Source organism: Eutrigla gurnardus, assembly GCF_963514095.1.
Source record: "Eutrigla gurnardus genome assembly, chromosome: 19".
Classification (NCBI taxonomy): Eukaryota; Metazoa; Chordata; class Actinopteri; order Perciformes; family Triglidae; genus Eutrigla; species Eutrigla gurnardus.
In genome coordinates this window covers 2061792-2076066 of record NC_139930.1, presented here as the reverse complement: position 1 = coordinate 2076066, position 14275 = coordinate 2061792, and the positions used below count along the sequence as shown (strand labels likewise).

Genomic DNA, 14275 nt, shown 5'->3' with positions numbered 1-14275 from the left:
GCTGTCTGTCTGTCTGGGAGACGGTCACATTAGCTGTCTGTCTGGGAGACGGTCACATCAGCTGTCTGCCTGTCTGGGAGACGGTCACATCAGCTGTCTGTCTGTCTGGGAGACGGTCACATTAGCTGACTGCCTGTCTGTCTGGGAGACGGTCAGCCTTGAACACTCACCCTTGTGAGTTGGTCTCTTGTTGCTGACAGCAGCTTCTGTCCAATCAGTGCCACCGATAAACAGGACAAACAGCAACGTGCCGATGTGAGACATGAAGCTCTCATGAGTTGATAACAGCCCTCTGACAGGAAGGCCTTATATGGCTCTAATGGACCACATGCATGAAGCCGTGGCTAAGGACAGCTGCTGCTCGTGTGACAGAGCTACAGATCACCTGCTCTTCCTGTCTCTCATATTGTATTGAATATGTCATGTGACTGCTGCTGCTTTGAAGCTTGAAACGGGCCATCATGTTTGCACTTTGGTTCCACTGCAGACATCAAATAATCAGCTTGAAAAACCAGTTTTGTGTTTGTTTGTAACACAGCCACCCACTGCATTATGGGTAGAGCAACAGTAGAAAGAGAGGGAGGGTAGGAGGACGGGTCAAACTAACACAGGACTTTAGTCCAGGAGGCTGATGTCAAACGTTTAATCCCGTTAGTCGTCAGTGTCGATAGTCACATGACTTGTTTGTCACTCGCTAGTCACCTGACTCGTGAGTTAACATCAACCTTTTCCTAAAACTAACTCAGTGATTTTGTTTTCTGAACCCAACATCCTGTGACTTTTATTTTGAAAAGACACTATGCATGTAAGGAGTGTTCTCTGGGATTTAAATGCCAGTTTGTTGAAATACTGCCACTGATGTTACGCAGACATATACTGAATTCATTGAGGATTATTGTATATGTGTCAATGATTAGCAACAACATTGATTTTGATGCATTTTTATTTTGTCTGCAGTGTCAGATTTAAAAAAAAACTCCCACTTGTTACATTAAGGACAAAAAGTCCCCTTCCTAAAACCAGCTATAAAAAAATACTATATATTTGAATTATTTTACCGAGTTCTTCAACATCAGTCCTGATCATAACGACCAAATATTCATTTACAGAACGTTAAACCTGTAAATGCCAGTTTGTTTACATGTTCCCACTGTTGTTTTTAAGGAAAATAAAGTTGCTCAGCGCTCTAATGTGGAATGTTTTTTACAGTGTGGGATATTACAAATATTAGCACCAACATTGATAAAACACTGCTCTGCTCTAGAATACAGCAGTGCCCCTAGTGGACACCAGAAGGATAGCATTTATTAGTGAAACAAACATGAGAAAACAGCTCAATGTGATGGAAAAGAATCAAAAGGAACATTTAGAGCCTGATAGAATGAGTTACGGCTGTCGGACCAAATCACAATGGGGACATTTTTGTCCTTAATGTTCTGAGTGTCTTTATTTTGGCTGCACAGTTTATGATAGACTTACTAAGAGCTGAGGTTTTGACTTCCAAAATGCAAAAAAACAAACCCCAAAACTCACATCCCTGCTAAAATGTATGCCATAAGCATTAAGACAGAAATGTTCTTCTCACTGGAGGACTGCACGTTTCCCAGCCGTCTGAAACAGAATTCATTTTAAAAAGCTGACCATGTTGATAAAGACATATATTGCTGATTGCACTTTTAAGGATGACACCGTTGTCATGTTTTTCTTTCAGTTGATAGAAACGTCTAAACCCACTGGCTGCACTCTACTGTGAGTTCTACTCCTAGAAATATTAATAATCATGTATTTCTATGGTTCTACCACTGTCCAACAGTAGAGATGCTGCAGCATGACGACTGCAGTCCGTCAACCAACCAGCCACCATGAAGGACGGTTACTGGACATGTTACTACACATGTTACTACACATGTTGCCAATGAGACAAAGACACTAAAACTCATAATCATATTCAATGTAATTTGTCATCTAGTCGGCAAAACATAAAAAATATGGTGGAAATGTCCAAGGTAGGCCATTTCTTCAAGAGACACTGAACGTTTGAATGAGGAATCCCTTACTCCGAGCTACAAAGTATTTCACAAATACTTCACACCTCCTTGAGCTGCTTCTTTCCAGAAAACAACGAGAGCAGCAGCTTCTCTCTCTCTCAATGGGTTTAGACATTTCTCAGCAATAAAAAGCAAATGAAAACTAAAATGACCGTTGTCGTCAGTTCAACGTGGAACACGACGTCTGCTTGAGCAGCAGCCGACGTGTTAGTGTGGATGGATGTTGACTACGTTAGGTTAGCTGCAGCAGCCAACCACAGAGCCCCACTGTTCCTGATGTCTGGTCACATGACTAGAAAGTGGAGGACCGCATCTTTTCATAGAAGACTGAGGTATTGAACACAAAGAGCAGAGTGGGGTCAGAGCTCCGCCTCACATCGGTATGCCGTGGCATCAGCAGCACTATTTCAACATGTTAATCCGGCTGAGGCACACTTCCTTGTAATCTTGCCATCAGCAGAAGGCCTGCAGCCACATCAACCATGTCCACTTCCTCTTCCTGCCCCCGGCTGCCAGCTGCCAGGACCAAGTAGCTTGTATAACAAACATCGGAGCTTCTCCCAAATACAAACTGTCCATTCTGCACAAATGCAAAAGGAAAATATGTACAAGTGTTACCATTAAAATAACAGATTGCTAAAACGAGTGATTATTGTGATCAAAATAGACTCTGTGGAGTTTCCTGTCTGACGGCATGATGTGTGGACACCAGGGGGATGATGGGAAGGCTGCAGGCCGCCGTCCACGCTGCTCCGGCCTCATTACGCTGCATGGAAAACGCTTCAGGAGGCGACATGTGGTCTCGTACTAGCCCTCTGACCTCGAGTGTGGTCTAGTGATTCCAGTTCAAACTGATGGAGCGTGCTGCCTCTCGGAGCGGGGCGGGGCCCGTTAGTTGCTGATGGCAGCCTCGGAGCCGGCGCTGGCTGCAGGGATGCGAGGCACCTTCTTGGCTGGACTGGGGATGTGCTGCAGGAGGGGAAATGACTGTTAACAAAGCTGCTCCACAGCACCGATCACGGTCATGTCACATGATTCACCAGTCTGGTCCTCTCAGCTGCTCTTCAACAGGAACACTGTTCACAGTCGCTCCTACTTTTACTTCGCTGTTAAACTTCCTTCCTGCAGCTGTTTTACATTTAAAGCTGTCTGGCCTGAATTATCCTTAAAAAACACCAAATTAGAGGTAGTTTGATTGTCTCTCAACATGACGATGCCAAAGTCAGTGGTCACCAAGTTTTAGTGTACCGTCAAGCTGACGTAGCGTGTTTAATGTACCGTCAAGCAGAGGTAGCATGTTTTAGTGTATCCTCAAGCTCTGAAGGCCACTGTAGCTAACAGTACACACTATGGCAAACGTGTTGACGGAGGTAACAGTGTTAACCGGAGGGTGGGTGCTACGCTTCCATGGCAACATGATCAGCTGTAACTGCTGCATGACAGCAGGGCAGAGCGGCGTCCGTGAGCGAGTCAAAGTCAAAGGAACGCTGCTGGCCAGCAACGTCAGAGAGGAAGTTCTGATAACAACCCATAACAACCCACTAAACATGGCCTGTTTTAATGCTCTGAATGTTCCTCCACATGCTCACCGACTCATCATGGGTTCCAGCTGGTCATAAACTCACACATAGAAGGCCGTGTACGCGTTCCTGGCATCAACATTAGAAACAATGTGGGAAACTGGTCGGACCGTTAATTATCCTGTACCTCGGTGGCATTGATGGAGCGAACCACTTCTGGCTCTGCTGGCAGGTCGTCGTCCAGAGGTCTCCGGGCGTATTCCCTGCGGTGCTTGTCATCCACTCGTGTCAGGTACCAGGTCCCTGGGAACAGGTCCTCCACGGAGCCTCGAGGGACGTAGCTGGCTGCACACACACATCGGCAGAAAGGGGTCAGATATCACACCGTCTCTCTGGCCCCTGGAGGCAGAGTTCAGGTCGTACACTGATTGGTCAGTCAGCTACGGTTGTCCACAATCATCACAATCAACTTCATATTGGGGATGAATATAGTATTTTGCATTGGACAGCGATACTGAATCTACTAAAAGGATCATTCATCGTTCACATCGACTTTGTGGACAAAAGCGGTAGTGTTAGTGAGCACCAGAGCCCCTTTAGAAAGCCTCTCATTTCACCGACAGTGCTGGTTCTGGTTCTCCACCCTTCCCTCCAGCAGTCGTGTTCTTGCTGATGGGATTTCATGACAGCGTCACATTTATTCCTCATTTAAGTTGAAATTTGCATATTCACTTAATTTGCATTCACTAGTATGCAAACACGCTGTGCCAAATAGTTTGCTTTGCATTTGGTGTGAAGCCACTATAAGAGGGTCATACCCAAGTGGTGCGTGTCCTCCCTCAGCTTCATGTGCTCAGAGAAGTCAGCAGGCGACACCTTCTTCCTGGAGTCCAGTCTGGCCTTCAGGTCACTGAGGCTGGACACAAGTTTCTCAAGAGCCGACCCTGCAACAGTCAACGAACCACATGGAGACAAATGAACAATAATGTCCACATTCTGATTCCATCCCTATTCCACAGGTGAACAGACTTACCCGGTGTGTGGTCCTGTGTGACTCTGAGGGAATACAGAGTGGCAGCAAATCCTGACCCATAGGAGAAAACTCCAACCCTCTGTCCGGCTAACTGTGAAGATGTGTGTCTGCAACACAGAGGCAACAAGGTTCTCATCACACGACAACACCAGGACTCAACCTTCCAACCACTTCAGCCACATCTAAGACACGTGTAATGATAACCTGGAGTACGAAACGACTGTTTGAGGAGCCAACAATCTTACGATACAATCAGCTGCAGGATGGGGACTTTGTTAAAATGCCTACATATCTCAATACAGATACTGAAATGATAGCAAGAAAAAAATGTAAAAGTCAGGGAAAGTAATGGAAGATGGGAATTAATTTAAACATGTATGTATATTGAATGTGTATATGATTTGATAGTTAAGTTCACATTAATGGTTATTCAGGGGGAGAGTGGTACTGCAGCAGGGAGACGGAGGCTTCCAGAACAAACATGATATTAAACTCAGATGAAGACTGACTGTCTGTCAGAATAAGTACTACCAACAGGTCTGGGGTACCAGCAGGGTGTGGCCGTACGGTTCTAGTATGGGTTTACCATGAAACACTATTCCCTAGTATCAGCTCCCTCTCAGTCTAATGCTTTGTTTCCTATGTTGTTGTTTTGAGTTATTGAAATTTGATTTAGAGACATTTTGTTCATGTTGATGTCATGAGAAAACTTGGGTCACACGGTGATTCCAAACAACAGAACCAATGAATGCACTGAGACGTACTGTGCAAAGAGTGAAGCCAGGCAGCCGTAGACAGAGGGGGTGTACATGTTCCCGTTCTGGTTGGAGATCAGCAGGGAGGGCTTGGTCTTCCTCTCAAACAGGTCTGTGCTGGCCTTCATAAAGGCCTTCTCCACATCACGGTCAAAGTAGGTCTCTTCTGGTCGCACATCCCTGAAATTCAAACACATGCATGGACAGAATTACAACCGGGGTCAGGGTTTCCTTGTGTTGCATTTCTGCCAACCGGTTACACACGTGTACAATAGAGTTTATCTCTCTAGATGGAGTCAAACGATCTGTGATGTTTGATCTGATGACTTCATGTAGAAAATACTGGTTGATCCAGATAAAGGAGCCCTCTAGCTTTCTGGGATGTCATATGAAGAACTAGTCTAACGTGATCTTGTATCTGAACTCAGGCTAGCATCTACTCATTGCTTTCAAAGCGTCCCGACCAGGACTCAGGACACTTTTATTAAAGGTAAAATAAGAGAAATTGTCAGTGCCACAATTTTCCATGAAGTTTCCCAAAACAGTCATGTGCGGAGTTCAGCATTTTGGCTGTCACCATGCTGAATTTTGAGTTTTTTGCAGCCAGAGAAGTGACCATATTTGGAGGGACGATGTAGATCTGACGAACACAAGCGGCAGAGCGGCGGCAACCCTACTGCATCTGGTTCCACCCGACGTCCAGTGAGAAGCCGTTCACAAATTTAGCACCAGAATTCAAGATAAACTTTACAGTTAAGTGTTAAAAGTAATCTTAATCTAATCTTTTGGGTTGAGATGATAATACAGAGTGCTGCTTCAAGCTCTGTGTGAGAGACATTGATGCCATCAACTCCCTTTCCCCTGACCTATACCCTTATTCACTTTGACTTTCAGTGTGATTTGGAATCCAGCCCTCAGCGGGTTGATGGTTTTTGGTTTCCACTGTTTCCACTCCAACTTCTATAATACGTTCAAAATCTGAAGTGTTCCCTTAATATTTGTGAGCAGTGTACTTCAAATGTTGATGTGATGAATGAAGCTCTGAGGCTCAATTAATATTAATAATAATTTGATACATTCCAGAGAAAACAAGCCAGATATCTTCTTGACATTGGCAAAGGCATTGTCCGACTGTACAGCTAACTTTAGCTCTGCTATGCTGGACACAGAGAAGACAGCAACAAGTCTACTCTCTCCTGCTCCTTTATCAGTCCTGTAAAGAGGCCTGTCTCATGGGTTTATTGGGAGCGTACCTGAAGGCATCGAGGCCTGTGAAGGGTCCGGTCTCAGTGTTGGGGCTGGGGTGGCTCAGGAAGTCATTCAGCATCAGTCTAGCCAACGACTTCTGCACCAGCTTGCAGTATGGAGAATGGAAGACGAGATGGCCGAAGTCGTCCAGGCTGAAACGCTCCTCTGATCCCTCTGTAGAGAGGAAGGAGGACACGCCTTGAAAACCCTTGCTTTGCACCGTCTCAAGAAATGTGGAACATACTTGGTTCCAACACTCGGCCTGCTCCGTTTTATCTGCTACCTTCTCCAGCATCTTCCCACAGGCCGAAGACATGCTGGAAAACTGATGACTCCAAACCATAGACGTGAATGCGAGTGTGGATGGCTGTCTGTGTCTGTCCCTGTATCTGTCTGTGTCTATGTGTCTGTCTATGTGTCTGTCCCTGTCTGTCTGTCTGTCCCTGTCTGTGTGTCTGTCTCTGTGTCTGTCCCTGTCTCTCTGTGTCTGTCCCTGTCTCTGTCTGTGTGTCTGTCTCTGTCCCTGTCTCTCTGTCTCTGTCCCTGTCTCTCTGTGTCTGTCCCTGTCTCTGTCCCTGTGTCGCTGTCTGCCTCTGTGTCTCTGTCTGTCTCCGTCTGTCCCTGTGTCTCTCCCTGTGTCTGTGTCTCCGTCTGCCTCTGTCTCTGTGTGTCTGTCCCTGTCTCTGTCTGTCTCTGTCCCTGTCTCTCTGTGTCTGTCCCTGTCTCTGTCTGTGTGTCTGTCTCTGTCTCTCTGTGTCTGTCCCTGTCTCTGTCCCTGTGTTGCTGTCTGCCTCTGTGTCTCTGTCTGTCTCCGTCTGTCCCTGTGTCTCTCCCTGTCAGTCCCTGTGTCTCTCCCTGTGTCTGTGTCTCCGTCTGCCTCTGTGTGTCTGTTCCTGTCTGTCTCTGTCCCTGTCTCTCTGTGTCTGTCCCTGTCTCTGTCCCTGTCTCTCTGTGTCTGTCCCTGTCTCTGTGTCTGTGTTGCTGTCTGCCTCTGTCTGTCTCCGTCTGTCCCTGTGTCTCTCCCTGTCAGTCCCTGTGTCTCTCCCTGTGTCTGTGTCTCCGTCTGCCTCTGTGTGTCTGTCCCTGTCTCTGTCTGTGTGTCTGTCTCTGTCCCTGTCTCTCTGTGTCTGTCCCTGTCTCTGTCTCTCTGTGTCTGTCTCTGTCCCTGTGTCTGTGTTGCTGTCTGCCTCTGTGTCTCTGTCTGTCTCCGTCTGCCTCTGTGTCTCTGTCTGTCTCCGTCTGTCCCTGTGTCTCTCCCTGTGTCTGTGTCTCCGTCTGCCTCTGTCTCTGTGTGTCTGTCTCTGTCCCTGTCTCTCTGTTTCTGTCCCTGTCTCTGTCCATGTGTCTGTGTTGCTGTCTGCCTCTGTGTCTGTCTCCGTCTGTCCCTGTGTCTCTCCCTGTGTCTGTGTCTCTGTCAGTCCCTGTGTCTCTCCCTGTGTCTGTGTCTCCGTCTGCCTCTGTCCCTGTCTCTGTGATAGACTGGCTACCTGTCCAGGTGTACCCTGCCCTCGGCTGATGTCAGCTGGGATCAGCTACAGTCCTACCATGTGACCGGTGGCTGATAACAGTGATCCGTACTCACTGATCCAACTAAACTAAGTTCCAGTGGACTGACTTGTGTGCTCTAGATATCTTCTATATCTGATGGAAAACACAGTACCCATACAGAAGACAAACTCAAGACAAAGTCGTCTCTTGAGCCCCAATCAGTCATGTCGCCCTGACAACGTCCTCAGTCATATTGTAGAGTAAAGTCATATCACAGATATATTACCGTGTGCAGTATTCATTAATTGAAAGCCGTTATCATTGATTTTTCATTGTGTGTAATAAACAGGAAAAAACTGCTATGAAATGAGCTGCAGAGACAAGAATTCAGAATAATTTCATCAGTCCAGTCTGTTAAATGGCTGCATTTTCCTTCCTTCTATAAAGAATACCGCCATCGAAGGAAGGGGAAAAAAAAGGAAAATCATTTTTATAAATCTATTTACAATCTGTCCTACCACACAAGTTTCACCTCACCGTTACCTCCCTGCACACACAACTACAGTGACGTAAACGTGACGTCCAGGACAAAATGGTCTATTGTACATGTAGACACATCAGGTTAAAGGCTCAACTCATTAAAGTACTTTATGGTCACTGAACTAAAGTAAACCTCTTAGCACAGCAAGCAGGTTACATCCTAAACCCTCTTAACTAATCAGGCCATTATCCCACCAGTCCCTCCACATGCATGACAGACAGCACTTTTCCAGCAGAAGCTGCTGACTATCAAATACAAGCAACATTATGGGTTTTTCTGCTGGAAAGATTTGTATTTGTAGTTTTGACAAAGGTCTTCAGAGGGAAGCTCTTTCATTATATCTTGCATTGCATTAGATCTTTTGACTTTTGTTACTGTAATAAATATGTAAAACCCAGTGTGGTTGGGACACTGTGATTGATCGAAATCTATCTTCTACAAGTATCAACTCACCTCTTTGCCACTGTGCATGGATCTTGTTGCGATACACAGAGTAGCAGCGGTCCAAGGCACTCAGGTAGCACTCTATGGACAGCTTGCCATCCACCACCGGATATTCTGACATCAGGTCCGGCTTGTAGAAGTCATATGCATGCTGCATGTGGGTCCCTCGCAGACCTGCGCCACAGAAAACAGCAGCAGTCGGCTCAATTCACCTCCTTTTACATGTAGTATTCCTTCTATGTATGAATGACCCCACAATCTAGTATCTACACAACAATCAACACAAATTTAATTACGTTTCGTGCTCAAGTAAAAGTTTTGCTCCTAATAAACTTTCCTAGAACAACTGAGTTTCTCGTTTTTTAGATGTATAGTTCAACACAGTTATCAGTAAATATTTGGGTGGTGGGATCAGCTCGATAACAGAAAATCACAGCACAACAACATCACTTGACTGACCTCGTTCAAAAGCCAGAGGAGCATTAGGCCCGACCAGCATGGCCACTGCACCAGCACCTCCAGTAGGCCGGGCACTTCCTGTGGCGTAGACGGCAATGTCCCCCGCTACAACCAACGCATAACGGCCTGCAGACAGGAAACATGAGCAGAAGGGAAAAGTCAAGGCTGATTTCATTTCCTTAGATAATAAATAAATAAATATATACAATCTCTTCTCTACAATGCAATCATCAGCAAAGTTGCATGAGATTCTTGCAGAAACCATTCTATAGGAACGAAACACTATGTTGTTGCAACTAATTGAGCGAAGATGAACCATGACCTCCAGAGTATGTGTGTGGTGACGTATGTCCCAGGGATACAGGATATCAAGGGGACATAACGTTGGGAGGAATTTGATTTCATGGTTGAGAAGATAAACCTTCTCTAGCTCTGATTGATGGATGTCATGATATTATTGGTTGGTAAACACAGGTTATATTTTTTATTTTTTGTTTTACAGGAAGAAAAAGAAAAAAAAGCAAATATTGTTAAATAGGTGAACAATATGCCCGGGAATGTGGGGTAAAATGGTTCAAATGGCATTTTTCATTTCAGTTAGAGTTTGTAGCTAATTTATGCATTTATCTGCTAAAAAGCTACAATCTGATCAAAGAAACACATCACAAAGATGTAACAGACTAAAAACGTGTTGCAATATATTCTAGACTGAACAATTAAAAAAGGTAAAAGATGAACAATGTAACACTGAAAATACATCAAACATTCACTTGTTCACTCACCATCCCATGAGCTGGACTCCACCCAGTTGACAGCATTGAAGAGTGCAGCGGTTCCTCCGTAGCAGGCATTAGTGGTGTCAATGCCCTCCACATCTGTATTGCCAGAGTCCTCAAACAGCTGCATGATGACTGTCTTGACAGACTTGGACTTGTCAATGATGGTCTCAGTGCCGACCTCCAGACGACCGATGCTGTCATAAGACAGGCCGTTCCTCTCCATCAGCCTCTGCACCACCGTCAGGCACAAAGAGTTGATGTCCTCGCGGTCTGAGCAGAAGCCCATGCGAGCTTGGCCCAGGCCCACGGTGTATTTACCAGCCGCTACGCCATCTAACTGCTCCAGCTCGGCCTGATCCACATACTGGGACGGGAAGTACAGTTCCAAAGCAATGATGCCTACATCTTTGGGCCATGGTCCCAAGCAACTGATTGAGGCTGATCCTGGCATCCTGAATGAGTTCATCACAGTTCAGCATTATTACATGAATACACTTTCACTTTGACATGTCTACAGTACTTAACCAGGTGCTGGCTGCAATGGATGAATAAAATAGACAGTGGTAGATACACACAGACCTCAAAGTTACACGTGCACACAGCTACCAGCACATTTACTACTGTGATAACGTTGTCCAGTAGGTCAAAGTGCATCCTACTTATGCTGTTTGAATAATATAAGGCAATATTTACATCCATCCAGAGAACTATACACCATCACGGACCACCAGCCATTGCAGAATAATATCAAAGTATGTGTTTACAGAAGACTACAGTAGATTAGAAGCCAGCCAATAGCAATGAGATGTTGGGTAACAGACGGTCTGTGCTGTTGTTCTCCAGTTAGCTTAGATATCGTACAGCTAACGTTATTTAGCTACTGTAAGGTTAGCTAGATGGCAAGGTTACGGAGAACACTGACCAACTAGCATGTTAGCTAGGACCGTTTTACTGGCAGTGTGGCATTTGTTCGGTTTTATTAACGTTGCTTGACGTTTATATATGACCGTTAACGATATTAACTAAATGCCGGTACCGTTGCACACGTCACAGGATGTTAAAAGACAGGACGATAAACCAGAGAAAGTTGCTAACGGTGGCTAGACAGCGTTTTCAGAAGTAACGTCAACTCGTTACATGTAGCATATGTGTTGTGTCTTAATTGTGGGAGCTAGTAAGCCCTTAGCGTATATTGTGTGTTTCCTACCTATACAGCTACATACAGCTTGTGTTTGGGAGAGGAGAGCAGATACGGATAGAGGAGCCAAACTGGGTGAAAGGGCAACGGGATTTTTTGGAACTTCATTCTGAAATCTGTCACCCGTTAGACTCCATCATACCGAAGAGTCAGTCGTGTGAGACAATACTGTTTTGTTGCCTAAAAGCTTACGTTTTTTTTTCATCAATAATTTGATTACAGTTAATACAGAAAGATAATATGACAAGTTAGATTTCTACCCGGGACCAAATAGCTGACGGACCCGCTTCCGCCTCTCACAGATGATGCTAGAATTTACACACAGCAGTTTGATCCAACGTTAGCAGTGTCTTGTTATAAGACATGTCCGAGCTCACCCGGCAGTAGCCAGACCCCGACTCACCACTTTTACTGTAATTCAGAGTCCACACGGAGACTTGTGTTGACTAAGGTCGTCTATCAAGACTAAACAGACAGTAACGTTACACGAAGCTTCTCACCTGTGTGTGAAGTTAACTCCAGAGCTGGTCAGCGTTAACACCGTTATGCCAGTGTTTTTGTATCCAGTCCACCAATCTCTGACAGCTCGGCTGAAGTGTATTTATATGTCACGATGACAGCGCAGCGCTACAGCACCTGGCTTCCTGTCCAATCACAGCTTACAGGCAACATGCGGCGCTACCAAGTCCCGCAGCTTTCTGGCCAATTGGAGACGAGGAATCACAACCACGCGCCGGAGCCGCATCTCCGAGCCAATGGTGTGCGTTGTACGATGTCTGGTGAGAGAGAAGGAGCCAATCAGGTTGTGAAAGTAATTCCTGGCGCGGTAGTCACGGCAGTGAAGTACAGAGCAGAGCGTCCATGGCAACAGTCACCCGTTCATACAGGCAGCGGCCACGCCCACTACCTTTATACAACTTTCATATCGTTGTCGTGGATGCTCAGGTAGTAATAGCACACGGACTCTATTCTAAAGAGATGTAATACGCTGAAGGCAAGTAAACCGGTATAAACGCTGTTGCACCAGCATAGGTACACGATGCTACACAATTATGTCAATGCCATTTAAAGTTATTCATACATTCTACCAAGCTCAACGGAGTTTAAACATGTAAGACACCTTACTGACCTGACTCATTTTTGTCGCTCATCTGAATTGCCATGCTAGTCTCAAGGTGGTCTGGTCAGAGAGCTTGGTTTCAAATAAGTAAAATAGGATTAAAGTGTCAAAAGTACTCACTGCAGGATGTTGAAAAACCTCTTTAGAGTGTTATATATTATAATATGGAAGTCTAATGCATTAAGAAGTAAACCAAAGTTTAAGCACCCATGCCATTTGCTGTTTCAATGCATCGTGTTTTCATATTACATATTTTAATATTCAAGCAAGTTCAAGTGTCTTCAAATTATACTGAAGAAGGGAGCTTGAATATATTATTTTGTATTATGGAAAAATAAGTAACATTTTTGATACTTTGTTTATCCAAAGATTTGATAAACATGCTCTATTTTGATGATTTTAATGCACTGTGGCACCTTATTTACATTTCAAGTTCATTGGAAAAAAATCCTATATTTATATGAAATGTGATGTTAAGAATATTACTTCTTAATAATAGCATTGATTAGGAAACTATTACTTGAGTTCTAAATGATTTTAAGCCAACAATGGTGGAAAGTAACTAAGTTATGAAGTTACTACCACCAGTACACCACTCTGGGGAAAAGTTAAGAGGACTGAGGTCGATCACACAAGAGAAAAATATTAATAAACTGCATGTTTCCACGAGCCATCCAGCAAATAGCCGAGTCTATACATTCATTAGGAAGATTAGCAGCGCAGTGGCTTTGACAACCCTGTAACAACAAAGATTAGAAAATCAGTTACTTCACAGCTTACCAAATAACTTTGGCTACACTTTAGATCAAGGCCATCATTATAATATATATTGGGGGTGACACATCCAATATTCAAATGTACTCAACATGTCCCTCGCCAGGGACGTCACTGGGATTTAAAGACAGGGGGGGCTTAACCCCCAGGAGAAGCATCTTTGTAGTACTGTATTAGAACTACAACCAGTGAAGAAGTCCAGCAAGTAACAAGTTAAAAGCAACAGACATGGTCTTCTTCCGTTCTCTTGTGTTGAACAAGAGTTACTGTCATGTTAACTTTTAGACTCATTAAAGCTGCATGCTTAAACCTGATTATGTAAATGTGTCCTAACTAAAGTGATAGCGTATCTAATTCCTCTCTCCATTAGATAAGCTGCAGGTCTAAAGAATGGACTTTAATTACAGTTACTGTCCTGTAGATTGGTTCAATCACAGTGGGATTCCGCTCAGTAATGTTTCTGTCATAAAGAATAGAGTAAACCAAGGTCAAAGGTCACAGTGAAATCTAACTACAACAATGAACTTTACCCAAATAAATGTATTTTGTAAGTATTTAGTATTTATTCCAGCTAAATGAGGATACAGGTGTCTGTTAAACAAAAAAAAAGACAAATGTGTTTACAGAAATTCTTTCTATTCTTTCCACAGACTATTATGCAATAATCTTAAAACTCTATGTATATCCTTTCATCAGTATGACATTATTCTGAAAATAAAGACCAAATGAATAAATAATTAAATAAATAAAAAGTTCAATTGTTTGGGGGGCTTAGGAACAATTTAGGATAGCTCCAGCCCCTGAAATAGGCCTAACAACGTCACTGCCCCCCCCCCCCCCCCCGTGCCAGCTTTTAAACATGGAGTCT

General features: G+C 44.4%; 1 protein-coding gene across 2 annotated transcripts; it reads right to left on the bottom strand.

Annotated features, from left to right (window-relative positions):
* Window positions 1-925: 925 nt before the first annotated feature.
* Window positions 926-12148, bottom strand: hmgcs1 (3-hydroxy-3-methylglutaryl-CoA synthase 1 (soluble)). Of its 2 annotated transcripts, XM_084034848.1 has the most exons (10): window positions 12014-12148; window positions 10319-10767; window positions 9537-9662; window positions 9087-9251; window positions 6610-6778; window positions 5366-5536; window positions 4602-4708; window positions 4387-4512; window positions 3756-3913; window positions 926-3017 (listed from the first exon to the last, which is right to left on the bottom strand). In XM_084034848.1, exons 2-10 carry the CDS (start codon window positions 10764-10766, stop codon window positions 2940-2942), a joined length of 1548 nt encoding a protein of 515 aa, XP_083890974.1. In that variant the 5' UTR covers window position 10767; window positions 12014-12148; the 3' UTR covers window positions 926-2939. The 2 variants fall into 2 exon arrangements, with proteins under 2 accessions (XP_083890974.1, XP_083890973.1); XM_084034847.1 differs by lacking the exon at window positions 12014-12148 and having other exon boundaries at window positions 10319-10796.
* Window positions 12149-14275: the final 2127 nt, after the last annotated feature.